Raw genomic sequence first — 18,398 nt, forward strand, 5'->3', positions numbered from 1 at the left:
AGATGGTAAAGTCATGGATGTCAATTCTAATTGTGTTAATGAAGAGCAGCCAGAGGTTGAAACAACAGGCTCCCAAACAGATTCCAATTGCAAAACGTTTGTGGAAGGGGAGCAAGAATCTCTTCCGAGTACTACTGCATTGAAAGGCATGCAGGATGTCCCTACAGGTCCACAGGTATCTGAAGAGTAAAAATTGGAGCCAGAATGGATAGTTCTCACCCTTGGAGGTAGCTGGAAACATCATCTGACTGTTCCCCTTGGCCAGGTGGTATTTGCATGGCAATGTGGCAGGATTCCATATACCATAGAATAGCTGCTTTCAAGTAAAGCTCTGTAGGCCATGCCCTAAATTACTAGTGCTTTCTGTTCTGTAATTTAACAGGTGTCTTTAGGGAAGATTTTTAACTCAAAGCAATAAAAAATATTTTTGTTCTCTTTCTGAGACATGCTTCTCAACAGTTGTTCTCAAAAGGAAAGCTAATTTCTAGAAAGGACCCGCAAAATAGCTCACCTAGTGTGTCTACTTTGCCATGTGCCTGACCCAAGCTTGTGCCCAGCCACCTTAAGGTAGAAGAAGCTTTGGTGCCATGGTTTCCCCCCAGTTGCACACCCCATCTGAAAAAAAAGTCTGCCTGGAGCAGTGAAACCCCAGTGATAAAAAAAAAAAAAGACGAAGAAGAAGAAATATAGAGACTCTAAGGAACAAAGGACAAAGTGGATCAGGTATTAAAGAAAGGCTTTCTGGGAAAGGAAAAATTTATAGCCACAGAAATGGCAGTTAAATAAATACTGATTTATATGTAAATTAAAAAACATGTATGAATAGCATCTGTGGTAATGAAGTACCACTTTTTAGGATAAAGTGAAATGAAAACAAACTCTATGTTAAAGAATCTTTGCCATAGTTTAACTAATTGTACTTTTCTATAGGTATTATTCTGAGCAGTCTGAATGTTATGTTGTTCCTGTAGTGGTGTTTTTATCTGTAGAACTTATACATTCAGATATGTCTGATCCCTCACCTGGGACTGAATTTAGCCAGAGTTATTGTAGCATGTACATTAAGAAAGTTATTTCATGTTTTTTTTTGTTAAGTAATGGCTAAACATACAATTATTATAAAACTAAATCATGTGTCCTATTTTCACTTGAAAGGCTATTATTTTCCTCCAAGTTTTTTGTGTCTCTCTTTCTTTTAAACTTTATTTGATGGAAAAGAAAGAAATTATTCGGGAAGGGGGGGGAGAGAGAGACAGAGACATCTGCAGCCGGCTGTACTGCTTGTGAAGATTTCTCCCTGCAGGTGGGGGCCGGAGGTTTTAACCTGGATCCTTGTACATGTGCTCTTAACCAGGTAGGCCACCACCTGACTCCTCATGCATTTCTTTCTGTTGAGAAACTGAATTGGAACTGCCATTTAAAGAATATTCTGGTGTTATCTTTTAGTGTGTGCAGTTTTAAACAGCACTAGAATTAGATTCCTGAAAATATTGCTATTTAAGGTTTCGTCTCTTGATTTCAAAATAAAATGTACCTACTAATATATCCAGCTTGTACCTTGTTTCATAGCCCACTGCTATCAGAGGCAGCAATATTAGTAAGAATAACAAAATTTAGTAAATTTAGCATCTACTGGAAAACAAGTACTTATTTTGATAGATACAATTACATATTTAATGACTAGAATTCCTAGTTCACGTCATTAATCAGATTTTTCTCTCATATTGTACTTAATTACTTCTCTTTCAGTTCTAACACATACTCACACTACTTACTCTTACCATGTTGCTACGTAAAGATTTTGTGTGAGTAAATTCACCATTGAGAGTTAACTCAGCAAGAATTCAACAGATATTGTCTGAACCTATAAATCGTGACAGGTCTTATTCCTTCATTTATCAAAGTTCCTTGACTACACACTAATAAAACACTTATCTTTGTGTTGTTAGTCCTTCTAGACTGTCCTCATCAATGAATACACATTCATTTGAATTCCCTTAGGTTTAATTTGTGTGTGTGTGTGTGTGTGTTTTCATCATGGTGAAGGAGAGGTGTGAAAAAGCAAAAGGAAATAGAATTATCCAAAGATGTAGTAATGTAGAAACAATTTTATCCTTCATTGAACTGAATGTTAACCTAAATTGAAATTATAACATAGTTATAACCAGCCTATGCAGGCACTTTTATATTGAACAAATAAAACTTCAGATATAAGTCAGGTCAATGTCAAAAAAAAAAAAAACAAACCCAGTAGAAAATGCTGGGCAGTCACTAGGCAATATACTAAGGTACAGAATATAAAATTAATATACAGAAAAAGGACATTCTTCTATTTGAGCACTACATTAAAAGAAGAAACCAAGAAGACAATCCCATTTGCAATAACATCAATAATATTAAGTATCTAGGAATAAATTTAACAAAGGCAATAAAAGACTTGTATACTGAAAACTATGAATCACTATGAAAGAAAAAAAAAGAGGGGGGCCAAGTGGTCTTGCATCTGGTTGAGCACACGTATTACAGTGTGCAAGAAGAACCCAGGTTTGAGCCCCTGGTCCCCACCTGCAGGGGGAAAGCTTCACAAATGGTGAAGATGGGCTGTGGGTGTCTCTCTGTCTCTCTTCCTCTCTATCTCCCCCTTCCCTCTCAATTTCTGGCTGTCCCTATCCAATAAACAAATAAAAATAATTTAAAAATATTTTTAAAATAAAAAAGAGGCCAGGTGGTGGTACACCCAGTAATGTGCACAAATTACCGTGCACAAGCACTGTGACACTCCCATGTAGTGTAGGGGTTTGAAAGCAAGGGACTTGAATGGTGAGAGATGTGCCCTATGAATATTTATATCTGGTCTGAGCCTTACCCCTATAACACTTAAGAAAGCTTTGTTGTCATGGTCTCTTTCACCCTATTTTTGTCTATTTCTATAGCAAAACAAAAGAGAAAAGGATGCAAATTGGGAGAGAAGTCAAGTCCCCATTAAAAAAAAAAAGCTAACTATTGTCACACACACCAAAAAAAAAAACTATCACTATTTGCAAATGACAGAAAACCAGGTATAGTCCCTAAGAAGCACAAGTGCTCCTGGGATAAGAGTGATAATATAAACTGGCATATACTGAGCTCCTACTTTGAGAAAACCAGTCTACTTAATACTTTATATACATTAACTTAATCCCTGAGAACTCTATATAATTATTATTTTAAGTAACAGGAAGTTCTAAAGAAGTTAGTTTATCTAAGTCACATTAAGTGGAAAAGCTAAGTTGGGCATTTGATTATAGAGACACAGTTTTTAGTTAACTCTTGTATAGATCTATATGTTAATGTTTTTTAAATTAAAAAAAAATATTCCCTTTTGTTGCCCTTGTTTTATTGTTGTAGTTATTATTATTGTTGTTATTGTTGGATAGGACAGAGAGAAATGGAGAGAGGAGGGGAGATAGACAGGGGGAGAGAAAGTTAGACACCTGCAGACCTGCTTCACCGCTTGTGAAGCGACTCCCCTGCAATTGAGAGTCAGGATCTCGAAACGGGATCCTTATGCTGGTCCTTGTGCTTCGCGCCATGGGCGCTTAACCTGCTGGCTACTGCCCGACTCCCATGTTAATGTTTTTTATTTCTCAGTCACAAGGTCTAATGAATCCTGAAGTAAAAGTACCTTCTCAATTGTATGTTCTATTTTGGTAGTTTTAGATTACTTTTTTTTTTTATTATAGTTTTAAATTTCTTAAGAAAGGATCTTATATTTTGTGTTAATCCCAAAAGGGCTATTTACCAGTCTTTTCCAATCACAGCCATGCAGTAGTCCTCTATGGCTTAACAAAAGACACCCAGTAATGCAGCCCAGGAGGTTGTGAAATGTTTTATTTGAGAACAAGAATTGTAAGCATGAGGAACTTTGTGTCCTCTTTCCCTGTCTCCCACTCTCCTCCACTCCCTCTCTCTCATTAATAAATATATCCTTAAGGAACATACCAGTAGCTCTGCTTAATGAAGGAAGTACGTAAAGAGGTGACAGACAACTACCAGATGGCCTCACCTGTCTGTAGAATATAAAGGACTGAAACATATGTATTGATAAAACAAACAAACAAAAAAGCAACTAAATTGTTTCTAAGAGTTTGTGATAACTATGGGTTTGGGGTGTGGGAAGCATGGAACTTTGATGGTGAGGGTGATGTAGAACTTTATCTCTGTAATCTTACAATTTTGCAAATCAGTATTGAATTACTAATAATTAAAAAAAGAGAAAAGTCAGCCTGAAACTGTAAAGTCCCACCTATGATGAGTAAATAAATAAAAATGAGTGCATTTTAAAGCAAAACATTTTTACACACATCACCCTGTGCAAGGACCCGGATTCAAGCCAAACCCACCTCCCTGCCCCATCCTCACCTGCAGGGCAAAAACTTAAAGAGCCATGAAGCAGTGCTGTATCTCTCTTTATCTCTCCCTCTCTATCTCCCCCTTCTCTTTTGATTTTTGTCTCTATCCAATCAGTCAATCAACCAATCTAAAGCCAGTCACCTTAAGTTATAGAAATGAGACATACAGATATTTGCATTAACTCTAAAAAAGAGTTTACCAAGCAAAAATTACTAAAGTCATGGGCTCCTAGGAACATTCCTAAAATACACTTCCAAGCTTCTCTCCACCCTAAGGTCCCTATTCTCAACTGCTCTATTCCTACTTTTTGGTTCCTGTTTATTAAATATTTTGGTCTGCTGTCTATCTTGCCACCTTTCAGCCATCCTGACTTCCATAAGCAGATGACTTCACCAGTGTGCCCTGGAACCTCACCTCTTCAGAGCCCTACCCCACTAGGAAAGATAGAAGCAGGCTAAGGGTATGGATCAACCTACCAAGCATCCATGTCCAGTGGGAAAGCAATTATTGAAGCCAGAACTTCTAACTTCTGTACCCCATAAAGAATTTTGGTCCATAATCTCAGAGGGGGAGAAATGTTAGGGAAGGATGATCAGAGGGCTCTGAACTCCAAAGACCTAGAGAGAAGAGGGAAAAAAGGACATTCAGAAATAGCAATAGGTGTAGGCATGACTTGGAAAGGAAGAGAAGGCAGGGCCATAGAACAAAAATGGGCATATAAATATATAGAAACAATAGTCAACCCATGTGTGTGGCCTTGGGAGAATTACTGTAATTTCAATGGAGGGAATGGGGATACAGAGCTCTGGTGGTAGGAACATTGTGGAATTATACCCCTGTTATCTATAATTTTGTAAATCAATGTTAAATCACTAATAAAAAAATTTTAAGCGCTTACACAAAACTTGCTAGCAATATTTTGGTGATTGATACAAGTTTTAAATTCTTTTTAGTGATTAGGGGTTAAAAATAGAATATTGGGGGCTGGACAGTGTTACACCCAATTAAACACGCACATTACCATGTACAGGGACCTGGGTTCAAAAGTCTGGTCCCCTTCTATAGGGAGAAAGCTTCACAACTGGTGAAACAGTTCTGTAGGGGGAAAGTTTCACAACTGGTGAAAGTGAAAAGGTGTCACTTTTTCTCTTTCTACCTCCTCCACCTCTGTCAAATTCTTAACAATTTAAAAAGAGAGAGACTTCTGGGAACAGTAGATTCATCATGAAAGAACGAGCCCCAGCAATAACCGTGGTGGCAACAAAAAAACAGAATTTCATTCTACAAACTATTGTACTGATCTTTTAATTTTTTAAAAATTATCTTTATTTGCTTATTTGGTAGAGACAGCCGGAAATTGAGAAGACGGGAGCTAGAGAGGTAGAGAGACAGAGAGACACCTGCAGCACTGCTTCACCACTTGTAAAGTTTTCCCCATGCGGGTGGGGGCTGGGGGCTCGAACCCAGGTCCTTATGCACTATAACATGTGTGCTCACCCAGGTGCACCACCACCCAGCCCACTGATCTTTTACTGTTATAACATCCTGTCCTTTACTTACTGCAATTTATTTGTTTGCTTCTAGGGTTATCTCAGGTTCAGTGCCAGTACTGCTCATGGTGGTCCCCCTTTGTTTTTTTCTTTTTTCCATTTTTATTGGCTAGGACAGAAAGAAATTGAGAGGGGTGGGGTAAAGATAGATACCTGCAGAGCTGCTTCTCGGTTAGTGAAGCGTCCCCCTTGCAGGTAGGGAGCCAAGGGCTTAAACCTGGATCCTCTAAAGGGTCCTTGTGCTTAGTATTATGTACACTTAACCAGGTGCACCACCACCACCTGGGCCCCTAACTTATTGCAATTTAAATTTAATATTGCTTTTAGAACCTAAAGGCCAGATTAACTAATCAAAATAGACCGTTTTCATGAAATGGATTGTTCCTGCTCTACTTTATGGCTTGATGAGTCTAAGTCATGTTGAGTACCTTTAGTCAGACGGTGAATTGATAAGGCTTTTGGTATTTGGATGAATGCAGTTGTAGGCCTAGATCTGCTTGAACAGTGACTAAATTTCTTGCTGCAAATGTTGTGGCCTGGGTGATTCTGGCTTTTTTTTTATTTTTGTAGGGTGTGAAGTTATCAGCCAGGGCTTTAGTAATTTGAAGAGTAGTGTCTGGAAGATCTGCTTGTAAGATGACTTATTCATAAGGTTCTTGGCAGAAGGCTTTAAGTTTCTCTCTGGCTTTTGGAAGGCAGTCTCAGTTCTTCACCACATGGGTCTCTTCCCAAGACTGCTTAAGTGTCCTTGCCTCAGTATAGCTGACTTCCTGCTGAATAAGTAATCCAGGAAAGAGCAGGAAAACATTTTGATTCTGTGATCTAATTTTAGAAACAGCACACAACTGTTTTTGTCTTGATACCAGCCTCTCAACCCATCAATGCCCAAATCACTGTTTTTTTCTTCTCTACAGTTGCATTCTTGGGGAATGTGAATATTTAGATTCTTTTTCTTTTCAAAGATTTTTTAAAAATCCTTTTTTAATGTTATTTATTTATTGGATAGAGACAGCCAGAAATTGAGAGGGAAGGGGGCGATAGAGAAGGTGAGAGACAGAGAGACCTGCAATCCTCCTTCACCACTCACAAAGCTTTCCCCATCCAGGTGCTCGGACCAGGGTCCTTGCACATTGTAACATGTGTGCTCAGCCAGGTGCACCACTATCCAGCCCCGAATATTAAGATTCTGTATGGAATCATGGTCTCCCAGATGATAGGGGACTAACTATTCTCATTTATAGTCCACTACTTTTTGGGGGGCTGAGGTGGCGTGCTTTCTTGTTTTTAATATGTTTTGATTTCAACTTTGTTTTGAAGCAATATGTATCTGTTGTGTCTGTGTTATAGCATGGTGGTTCCTAAGCCAACAGATAGATAATTTTAGCATTTGATCTGAATTTTTAGTTTGCTGGTGGGAGGGGGGGTAGCAATACATTTGAATTACTTAGCATTTGAATGATTTTACAGGTTTTAAAATATTTATTTCTGTAAAAGAACAGAGAACTCTACTCAAAATAAATAAAAATATCAACGAGCTACTTGGGAATAAGTATATTTTTTGAAAAGCATTTAGTACAACAATTAATGAAATTTATCAACAAACAAACAAACAAAAACCAAACCAAAAAACCATTCACGAAAGCATTAAAGACTGACAATTCATTAAATGTGTGTGGATAGGGGGCTAGGTGGTAGGTAGTGCAGGGGGTTAAGCACCCCTGGCACAAAGCTCAAGGACCAGCATAAGGATCCGGGTTAGAGCCACCAGCTCCCTACCTGCCAGGGGCGTCATTTCACAAGTGATGAAACAGGTCTATCTTTCTCTCCCCCTCTCTGTCTTCCCCTCATCTCTCAATTTCTCTCTGTCCTATCCAGCAACAATAACACTAAGCAAGCAACAAAAGGGAAAAAAAAAAAAAAAAAGGCCTCCAGGAGCAGTGGATTCATAGTGCAGGCACCAAGTCCCAGCAATAACCCTGGAGGCAAAAAAAAAGTGTGGATAAAATGAAAAAGGCTATATGAACAAAACTATAGAATACCACTAAGTGGTACAAAATGAAACTTGAATGAATAGGCCATGTTCTAAAAAACAAACAACAACAAAAACAGAGCACCGCCCTGCTTTAGCATATACAGTGCTGGGATCAAACCTAAGGCATTAAATTTTGCCAGCACTGGGCACTGCTAAAGACTATTCTGTTGTCTCTTTCCCATAACATTACTTATCTGTCTGGGCCAAGCTCAGATCATTAGTCCAAACTTAGAACTTGCAAATGCCTTTAAGGACAAGAATGAAAAAATAGGAAACTGGCATTGTCACTCAACCATGGTTACACATTCTGAAAAATGTGTTCGTAGGCAGTTTTTTGGTGCAAACATCATGAGATATACTTAACTCACACCTAGATGCTACAGTCTACTTCACACCTAGCAACATGTATGGATCACTAGCCTACAGACAGTCCATCACAGACCAGAATGTTGTGAAATTATACATGATGGTGGAGTTATACGATGAAATGCTCTACACTAATGAGAACCATGATATTATCTCTACTAGCAACACACAGGTGAATGCCACAATGTTAAGTTCAAGAAGTCATATGTACCTCTTTGATTCTATTTATTTGTATTTTTTAAAATTTTGTATTAGCGATTTGATATTGATTTACAAAGTTACATGTCAACAGGGGTATAATTCTGCACCTTCCCAACAGAGTTCCAAATCCCAAGTTCCTCTATTGCAAACCACCATGGTTTTCCCAAGGTTGCCGATATGAGTTAACTGTCATCTCTACAACTATCTCTCTACATTTGTACATATTTGCCCCCTTTTTCTTTCAGGTCCAATCCTCTCTTCCCCTCCAAGCCACATGTCACCCTATTATTACACCCAAATATTTCTCTTTCTCATCCCCGCTCTCTGGGACCTGATGGAGCTGGAGTTCAAAGCCCTCTTTTTTTTTAAAAATTTTTTATTTATAAAAAGGAAACATTGACTAAACCATAGGATAAGAGGGATACAACTTAACACAATTCCCACCACCAGAACTCTGTATCCCATCCCCTCTGATAACTTTCCTACTCTTTAACCCTCTGGGATTATGGACCCAAAGTCATTGTGGGATGCAGAAGGTTGAAGGTCTGGCTTCTGTAATTGCTTCCCCGCTGAACATGGGCTTTGACAGGTCAATCCATACTCCCCTCTTATCCTCTTCTTCCTATCACTTCTCTCACACTGGGAATATGGATCAAAGTTTTTTGGTGGGTGCATAAAGTAGGAGTTCTGGCTTGTGTAATTGCTTCTCCCTTGGAATTAGGCATTGGCAGGTCAATCCATACCCCCAGCCTGTTTTTGATGCCATTTATATGCCTTTCAAGATGGTGATACTTTTGAAGGGTGGTAATAATATATATGACTGGTAAGAAGAATAAAGATACTGTTAGAGTTTTGGTAATCTACTATTTCTTGACCTAAGATACTAGTTACATGAATATGTCTCTTTATTTAAATTTGTTAAGAACGATTACAATTTGTGTACATCTATGTATATGTGAACATATATACAGCATATACATTTTACTTCAAAAATACAGTATAAAATATGAGTTGTTTTTCATTATTGGTTTCTGTCTAGACGTTTCAAACAACAAATTAAACATATAACATGCTAAGGCATAGAGCATTTAATTACAGCTGAAAACCAGAATTTCTAGAAGTTATCTCAGTGTAACTGTGAGCATTTGAGCAGGTTCTGTGACTTTCTCTTCACAATATTTTTCCTCTCGTGTTGGAACTGTGTCCCAGTTCAGTAATGTAATAGCCATCAATGATCTTTTCATAGACCTTACAAAAACGGCATCTTCTGGGTCATCAAAGAGAATTCTGAGGGAAAAAAAAAAAGACAGTTGTGTCAGAATGGAAAAATCAGTTAAAATTTAGCCAGTGCCATGTTCTTCTATGCTATTTGTAGTATTGTATAGTATATACAATTAACAACTTTTGTGCTCTGCTGACACAAAACAAGTAATGCTATTTTTCAGGGTGTGCATTCATATGTGTGAATATGTAATATAGTATTTGAATATGTGTGATGTTGGCTATTATAGTTCAAAGCTCACACACATACATTCATGCTTGGAGATCTGTTACTAGACTATTAAAAATATATATTAACATCTTCAGAAATTTTATTGAAAAATTATTTCACTAATTATACTATATTTTACAAATATGCTTGGAGGTAATCTTTGTCAATACTAAATTCAAAGAAAAGAATTCCTAAGTGTAAAGTTAAAAAAGAAAGATGACTTTTAAACTCATTAGTATTCATGATTTTGAATTTTTTCATAGCTTGATATTTGTTCTTGCAAATGTGAATTTCATGAATATAAAATGCTTATCTACATGATAATAGCCTCTACTGAGCTTATGTAGGGGAACAGTAAACATGGAAGATAATCACCTTTATTTGTAATAACTAATAACTCAAGTTTCATTTTTATGCATTAAATAATCCTTTCATTTGTCCTAGGTTATAGTAATTAAAATTAAATTTATGTCAAATATGAATACATGACATATTTATCATTTATTCATTTATCACAGAAGGAACAATTTTTAGCATTTACTGGGAATCTAATTGTTTTCTTAACCCCTTCAAATGTATTGGGGGAGGGAGGATAACTTAGAGGGCCAATACCACTATGCAATATTCTAGTAGGTAGCAAAATAAAGTTTAAAAATCACTTACTTGTCTACATTATTTGCATATGCAAAATCTAAAAAAAAATAGTTCCAAGTTAGTATATTTCAGATATTTATTTAGCATTTAAAAACAACAGAGCAATGCTATAAGGGAAAATTAATCTAGAACATAACTGGTTTTTGAGCAATCATTCAGATAAATAGTTCAGTCCATCTAAAACTCCATTCTGTCTAACCCCACACTTAAATTTTCTCTTAGGTACAGCGCTTTAACTGTGTCTTACATTCTGAGACAAAGTTTCTAATACAGTACAATACAATACAATACATTTCAAAATGCTAAGAACAAAATACCATTGCAATTCAAGTGGGATTTTTAATAATTAAAATCTGAATATACTTATTTACAGAAATCTGTGACATTTACAGAAACTGATTCTTCTTTAGATTGACATATACACCTATAAATGGACTAATAGACAAAAGAGGAGTGATACTGAGGGCAATTTAAACTATTTGAATTCTTGGCATTAACTTCAAAGTACAATAAACAAATGCTAGGTCACAAGAATTTACATCTTTCCTAGCTTTGGAGCTCAAAGCTAGTCCTCAAAGCCTGGATTTCTTATGGTATATTAGAGAGACTGTATCAGCTTTGTTTATTTCTTTCCAGAAGGCCCAATGCCAGGATAAGATGAAATGTAACAGCACCTGTTAGGTCTCACCAAAGCCCACAATATGAACTCTTCCCAATTCATTAGCAACAGGGGGCATACAACCTCTGTCTTAAGAAAGGAGTCAAGAATATCTTTTCCGGGAGTCGGGCTGTAGCGCAGCGGGTTAAGCGCAGGTGGCGCAAAGCACAAGGACCGGCATAAGGATCCCGGTTCGAACCCCGGCTCCCCACCTGCAGGGGAGTCGTTTCACAGGCAGTGAAGCAGGTCTGCAGGTGTCTGTCTTTCTCTCCCCCTCTCTGTCTTCCCCTCCTCTCTCCATTTCTCTCTGTCCTATCCAACAACGATGACAACAACAATAATAACTACAACAATAAAACAACAAGGGCAACAAAAGGGAATAAATAAATAAAATAAATATTAAAAAAAAAAAAAGAATATCCTTTCCTTCACAAGAGGCTGACCTACATCTTCCCTGTCTTCTCACACTTTCTTTTCCTATATATATTTTAACTACCAAAAGCATATGTTTTGCTTATAATGAATATAAACAAGAAAATAATGAAAAACAAACTTCCTTGGATTTTTCCAATCCTTTTAATCAGACATTTCACAAGTCAAAGTGTCATGTATTTATTTGCTTTCAGTCTATATGCTTATACACAGGTAAGTGTGCAAAGAAATTTGTTGACAAGTTCTGCTTTTGTCATTACTTTGCATAATATCACTCCATGGTGTATTTTATGTTCAAAATATATCATGGAATAAATTTGCATGCAATGATTTGTATTGTACACATGTGTGCTAACTTGATATTTTTGAGTTATCATTTAGATTGATTCTGTTTTCTTTCATTGCTTTAGTGAGCATCTTTATACATATGTCTTTATTTAATGTATGCAAATACATCTATGGAAGAGAAAATTCAAATTAAACTCCTGAATTGAATGGTTTGTACATTTCATGTTTATAGTTATATTGCCATATGGCCTTCTAAGAAAATTTGAACAAGTTTACATGCCTAGTAGTAATATATGAGCTGTGCTCTTTCCCTCATCATCAGCCTTTGAAACTTTTGCTTCTCAGGGGTCAGGTGGTGGTGCACCTGGTTAAGCTCACACATTATAGTGCACAGGTTCAAGCCCCTTGTCCCTACTTGCAGAGGGAAAGCTTCACAAGTAGTGAAGCAGTGCTGCAGGTGTCTCCCTCTCCATTTCTCTCCCACCCTCCTCAATTTCTGTCTCTAATAATAAATATTTTAAGAAAGATTTAAAAATGAGATGCTAGCTGAAAATAACATCTCATTGTTTTAGTTTGCATTTATTTGCTCACTAGTGAAGCTAGTCATTAGACTGGGCATTTCCTTTTAAAAATGTCCTGTCTATGGCTGGGGGTAGGGATCAACAATACGCATGTCAAGTGGAGAAGCAATTACAAAAGCCAGAACTCTCGCTGTCAGCACTCCAAAAAGAATGTTGGCCCACACTCCCAGAGGGGTAAATCATAAGGGAAGGAAAGTAGAGGGCTCTGTACTCGCATTCCACCAGGACCTAAAACGTTTGTCACAGGAATCTTGTTTTTTTATACCATAAATGAAAGGGAAGAGAATTTAGAAAATACCAGAGCAAGCCAGGCATTGATTCTCTTACCTGAGAGAGAAGAGGAAAAAAATGAGACACCCAAAAATAGTAGTAGGTGTAGGGATGACTTAGAAAGGAAGTGAAGGCTGAACTGTTGAAAAAAAGAATGGAAAAAAAATATACAATTCAATGACCATGGGAGACTACTGCAGTTTTCAATGGAGGAAATGGAGATACAGAACTCTGCTGTTGGGAACCATGTAGAATTATACCCCTGTTATAATTTTAAATTAATAAAATTAATAAAATAACTAAATAAAAATGCCCTATCTATAGCTATTGTCAGTTTTCTATCTAGAGTTTTAAAACTGATTTATAGTAGGCCTTGGATATAATGAACATCAACTTTTTTTTTTTCCTTTGTGGAAGATTTTTTTTTAATAAATATTCCCTTTTGTTGCCCTTGTTGTTTTATTGTTGTAGTTATTGTTGTTGTTATTGATGTCGTTGTTGGATAGGACAGAGAGAAATGGAGAGAGGAGGGGAAGACAGACAGCGGGAGAGAAAGAGAGACACCCTCAGACCTGCTTCACCGCCTGTGAAGCGACTTCGGGGCATGTGGGGAGCCGGGGGCTTGAACCGGGATCATAGCAGACCCTTGAGCTTTGTGCCACGTGCACTTAACCCGCTGTGCTACTGACAGACTCCCTGAACATTAACTCTGAACTACTGTGTTTATTGCATATATTTCTGTCAATTATCTTTTAATTTTGTTTCTACATTATGTATGATTTTAATTTTATTTAGGTAAATCTGTCAACAGTCTTTTTTACTTGTGGTTTTTTTCTGGCTTTTCATTTTTTTTCTGTGCCAGGAAAAGTCAAGGGAAAAGCTTTGATTTTGCCTTCACCGTTCTCCCTTGTCCTCATTTTTGCATAACTTATCTAGTTGTAGAATTTATGATTGACTGTTACTTTTCCTTGACATTTTAAAGTAGGCCACTCTCTGACTTCCATAATGGCAGTTTTAGTTTGCTGTTCAACTAAGACAGTTTTATTTTGAATGCATAATTTATTTTTTGTAGGCAGTCAGTTTTTTATGTTTTAAGGACAGTCTGCCTATGGTATGAATTTTTGTTTTCATTAGGTGTTTTTCATGGTTTCAGATTAAATTTCTCTGGTGAATCTAAGGATTCAATTAATTTGTCAATTTCAGGAAAATTCTGATCATCGCAAACATCACCCTTTGCACAGAGTTCCTCACCCTCCTTAGGAATCATTACCTAATTTATATTGGACCTTCTCATTCTTTATTGATTTAGCATTGGGTACAGCTTTATAACACTTTTGGAGTTTTGTTTTATAGTGTATACAACTCACTGAATCCATGACTGTTTATTCGACCTTCTGTCTCATTAAAAAATTCTTATTTTTTTAAATTATCTTTATTTGTTGGATAGAGACAGCCAGAAATTGAGAGGGGAGGAAGAGATAAGGAGAAGACAGAGACACCTGTACCACTGCTTCACCACTCGCAAAGCTTTCCCCCTGTAGGTGGGGAGGGGGGGGTTGAACCTGGGTCCTTGCTATTATAACATGTGTACTCAATTAGGTGTGCCACCACCTGGTCCCTCTTTTTTTTTTTAAGATTCATTTTTAATTTTATTTTCATGAAGGTGTGAAAAAGAAGAGAATCAAACTTGGAGAGCTTGTATGCTCTACTACTGAATTATCTCTCCAACGTCAGACCTATTTCTTTTTTCTTTCTATCTTATTTTTAGAGTCATGTTTCTCTGTTTTGATATTATTCCCTTTTGTTGCTCTTGTTGTTTTATTGTTGTGGTTATTATTGATGTTGTTGTTGTATAGAACAGAGAGAAATGGAGAGAGGAGGGGGAGAGAGAGACACCTGTAGACCACTTCACCGCTTGTGAAGTGACTTCCCTGAAGGTGGGGAGCCAAGGCTACAACCGGGATCTTGCGCTTGCGTTATGTGCGCTTAACCCACTGCGCTACCACCCAACTCTTCCTTCCTTTCTTCCTTCCTTCCTTCCTTCCTCCCTTCCTTCCTTCAATATTTTTTAATATTCATTTTATTCCATTTTGTTGCCCTTGTTGTTTTATTGTTGTAGTCATTATTGTAGTTATTATTGTTGTAGTTATTGTTGTCATCGTTGTTGGATAGGACAGAGAGAAATGGAGAGAGGAGGGGGAAGACAGAAGGAGAGAAAGATAGACACCTGCAGACCTGCTTCACCACGTGTGAAGCGACTGCCCTCCAGGTGGGGTGCCAGGGCTCGAACTGGGATCCTTATGCCGGTCCTTGCGCTTTGTGCCACCTGCGCTTAACCCGCTGCGCTACACCCCGACTCCCTTTCTTTTCTTTATTTCTTTTTCTCCCTTCCTTCCTTCCTTCCTTCCTTCCTTCCTTCCTTCCTTCCTTCCTTCCTTTCTTCTTTCTTTTCCCTTCTTCCTTTCTTTTTCTTTCTCTTTCTTTTCCTTCTTTCTTCCTTCCTTCCTTTCTCTCTCTCTCTCTCTCATCGCCAGGTTTATTGCTGGAGCTCGGTGTCTACACCACTAATCCACTGCTCCTAGAGGCTACCCTCGTTGTTGTTTTATCGTTGTTGTGGTTATTATTATTGTTATTGATGTCATTGTTGTTGGATAGGACAGAGAGAAATGAAGAGAGGAGGAGAAGGCAGAGAGGGGGAGAGAAAGTTGATAGACACCTGTAATCTGCTTTACTGCTGGCGAAGCAATCCCGCTGCAGGTGGGATCCAGGGGATCAAACTTGGATCTTTGCCCCCTTGCGCTTCGTTCTATGTGTACTTAACCCGTAGCGCTACCACCAGACCCCCAGACCTATTTATTTTAAAAAATATTTATTTATTTCCTTTTGTTGCCCTTGTTTTATTGTTGTAGTTATTATTGTTGTTATTGATGTCATTGTTAGATAGAAGAGAGAGAGAGAAATCAAGAGAGGAGGGGAAGACAGAGAGGGGGAGAGAAAGACACCTGCAGACCTGCTTGTGAAGCAACTCCCCTGCAGGTGGGGAGCCAGGGACTGGAACTGGAATCCTTACACTGGTCCTTGAGCTTTGGGCCACACGCGCTTAACATGCTGTGCTATTGCTGGACTCCTGATACCTTCTATTTCTAATGTTTTGTTTCAAAAGTTAAATAACATCTTCCTTTTATTTGTTAGTTTATTATTATTTTTATTGCCACCAGGTTTATTGCTGGGGCTCAGTGTTTGCATGACAAATCTGCCCCTATTGGCATCAATGACCCTTCCACCTTCTGTCACATTTAATTTTTAGATCGAGATAAAGAGAAATTGAGGGAAGAGGGAGAAGTAGAGAGAGAGAAAGGAGAAAAATCCCTGTGACACTGATCAACCCCTCATGAAGTTGGGGATGGGAGCTTAAACCTAAAATTTTTTTTATTGGTGATTTAATAAAGATTAACAAGATTGTAAGATAACAGGGGTACAATTCCACACAGTTCTCACCACCAAAGTTCTGTGTCCCATCCCCTCCATTAGAAACACTCCTATTCTTTGTTCCTCGGGGATTATGAAGCAAAATTCTTTTTGGGAAAGAGAAGGTGAAAATTCTGGTTTCTGTAATTGCTTCTCTGCTAGACATCAACGTTGGCAGGTAATCCATACCCTCATCCTGTTTCTGTCTTTCCCTAGTGGGGCAAGGCTCTGGAGAGGCAAGAACATTTGCCCAGGGAAGTCAGGAAGGAATCACAGTAGCATGTGCAACCTAGGTCTTTGTGCATGGTAACTTGTATAGTTTATTGTATACACCACTGCCTGGGCCCCATTTTTCTTTTTCTATGTGGTATTCTGTGTCATGCCTTCAAAAATTATTTTATAAATTAATTTCTCTCTTTAGTTCTATAACGTCTATTTAAAAAAATATGTGCTCTTTCTTTATAAAAGTGTCATGAGGTAAGAAAACTTTTGTCTTACTACTTTCCCCCAGCCCCTCCACTCTGTGAGGTGTGAGGGTTCAGGAGCGACCCTTTAACTTTAAAGTGCACAAGGAGTTTCAGATTTAAAAAAAAAAATTCCTGACAACTGACAATGTCACAAACTCCAGACATTACCTCTTTAATTAAACCACTAATTGGATTTCTGATACATACAAGCAATAATATTCCAACAAATGAAACATCACTGAAGATATTTCTTACTCATGCATGTGATGGTCATTATGTGCATATCACCAAATTATTAACATTGCTTATTTCTAGGCAGAGATATTTTCGATAATCTTTATTTCTTAATATGTCTCTATATTATCAATTTTATAGCCTTAGTTCATAAAATTGTCCTGTGACAATTTGCAGCTTATTTACTGAGGCTTTTCCTATGTGCCGCCGGGTAGTGAGGTAAAAATGTCAAATGCATCATCTCATTCTTATATTACTTCATTTTAATTTAATATTCACAAATGAGGTTCAAAAATTCTTATTCACTTTGATTGAATAAATAATGCTAGAAAATCTGTATTCCACTATATAGGTATGTAGGTAATTGCAAATTTCAGATGCTATTTTTAAATAAAATTACCCAAATACTTGAGGATTTTTAGTTCATTTTGTTTTCTTTATCAAAATACCTGAAGGCACTCTTTGGGCTGTTTTTTGCTTAATTAGTGATCTAGGATTCCATGAGGTATCTATTCTTCTTCCGAATGCTATTGAATGAATAATATGCGCCTTTTTATGGTTAAAAATGGTAACCATTGATCTTCTTTCTTTTTCTGTAACTTCTAATAAATGCAAAAAATAATGTTATTGAAAATTATTGTACATGGATTTACAGAAAGACAAAGAATAGAATTGATCACTTTAGAAACATCTCTTTCTCTGAACTGTCATATGCAAGTATCCTATCAAAAATAATTTGTAAAGGTAAGACCACAATTATTTCCATAATCCTACAAATGTTCAACAGATGCACCACATGTTACAAAGCGAGGTTCAATCCTAATGCATTCCAGACACTTTATAACATCACCATAGATGAGTGAAACCACTATGACACAACTCTTCATTTCATTAAGACAATTGAGAAGGAGTATGAGCATAAGGTTTTAATATATCCTCATTAAGAACTTAGTAATAATTAAGAATGCTCAGACTTGTAGAGATAGAAAACTAAGTAATTTGGTACTCAAGCAGTTTGAGGTAAAATAGGTATAAAAACAGAAAATTCGGTGTATGAGGTTGATTTTTGTGTGTGTGTGTGGTTTATATCTATCAAATATATCAGTTTATAATATCTATAGATGCAGTCTAGGTTATCATTGATAATATAAATTTTAATATACATATATATACTTACTGTATTCAAGGAATATACATTTTTAGAACTTAAATTGACTTCAAAATATTTAATCATTTGTTTCACTTTTTAAGTAAAAAGTCAACATGCCTGGGTAAAATGATTTGCACTAACACTTTCCTGTCAAAACCAGGAC

The 18,398-nt window shown here is 37.1% G+C and overlaps 2 protein-coding genes across 3 annotated transcripts in view; one reads left to right on the forward strand and one right to left on the reverse strand.

Moving 5' to 3' along the window:
• Nucleotides 1-9,551, forward strand: part of ANKMY2 (ankyrin repeat and MYND domain containing 2) — a 54,235-nt gene extending 44,684 nt beyond the window's left edge. Inside the window, exons 10-11 of the mRNA XM_007531967.3 lie at nucleotides 3-2,544; nucleotides 7,048-9,551. Of these exons, the coding sequence (XP_007532029.1) occupies nucleotides 3-190 (188 nt within the window). The 3' untranslated portion in view covers nucleotides 191-2,544; nucleotides 7,048-9,551. The remainder of the gene's footprint in view (nucleotides 1-2; nucleotides 2,545-7,047) is intronic.
• Nucleotides 9,552-9,598: 47 nt separating this feature from the next.
• Nucleotides 9,599-18,398, reverse strand: part of LRRC72 (leucine rich repeat containing 72) — a 71,140-nt gene continuing 62,340 nt past the window's right edge. The window contains exons 7-9 of one of the 2 annotated variants that reach the window (XM_007531971.2): nucleotides 17,535-17,687; nucleotides 10,697-10,724; nucleotides 9,599-9,828 (exon numbers count right to left, since the gene is read on the reverse strand). In XM_007531971.2, the coding sequence (XP_007532033.1) occupies nucleotides 9,663-9,828; nucleotides 10,697-10,724; nucleotides 17,535-17,687 (347 nt within the window). In that variant the 3' untranslated portion in view covers nucleotides 9,599-9,662. The remainder of the gene's footprint in view (nucleotides 9,829-10,696; nucleotides 10,725-17,534; nucleotides 17,688-18,398) is intronic. The other variant, XM_060196144.1, reaches the window with a different exon arrangement.

The sequence above is a fragment of the Erinaceus europaeus genome, chromosome 8, assembly GCF_950295315.1.
Source record: "Erinaceus europaeus chromosome 8, mEriEur2.1, whole genome shotgun sequence".
NCBI classification, from domain to species: Eukaryota; Metazoa; Chordata; class Mammalia; order Eulipotyphla; family Erinaceidae; genus Erinaceus; species Erinaceus europaeus.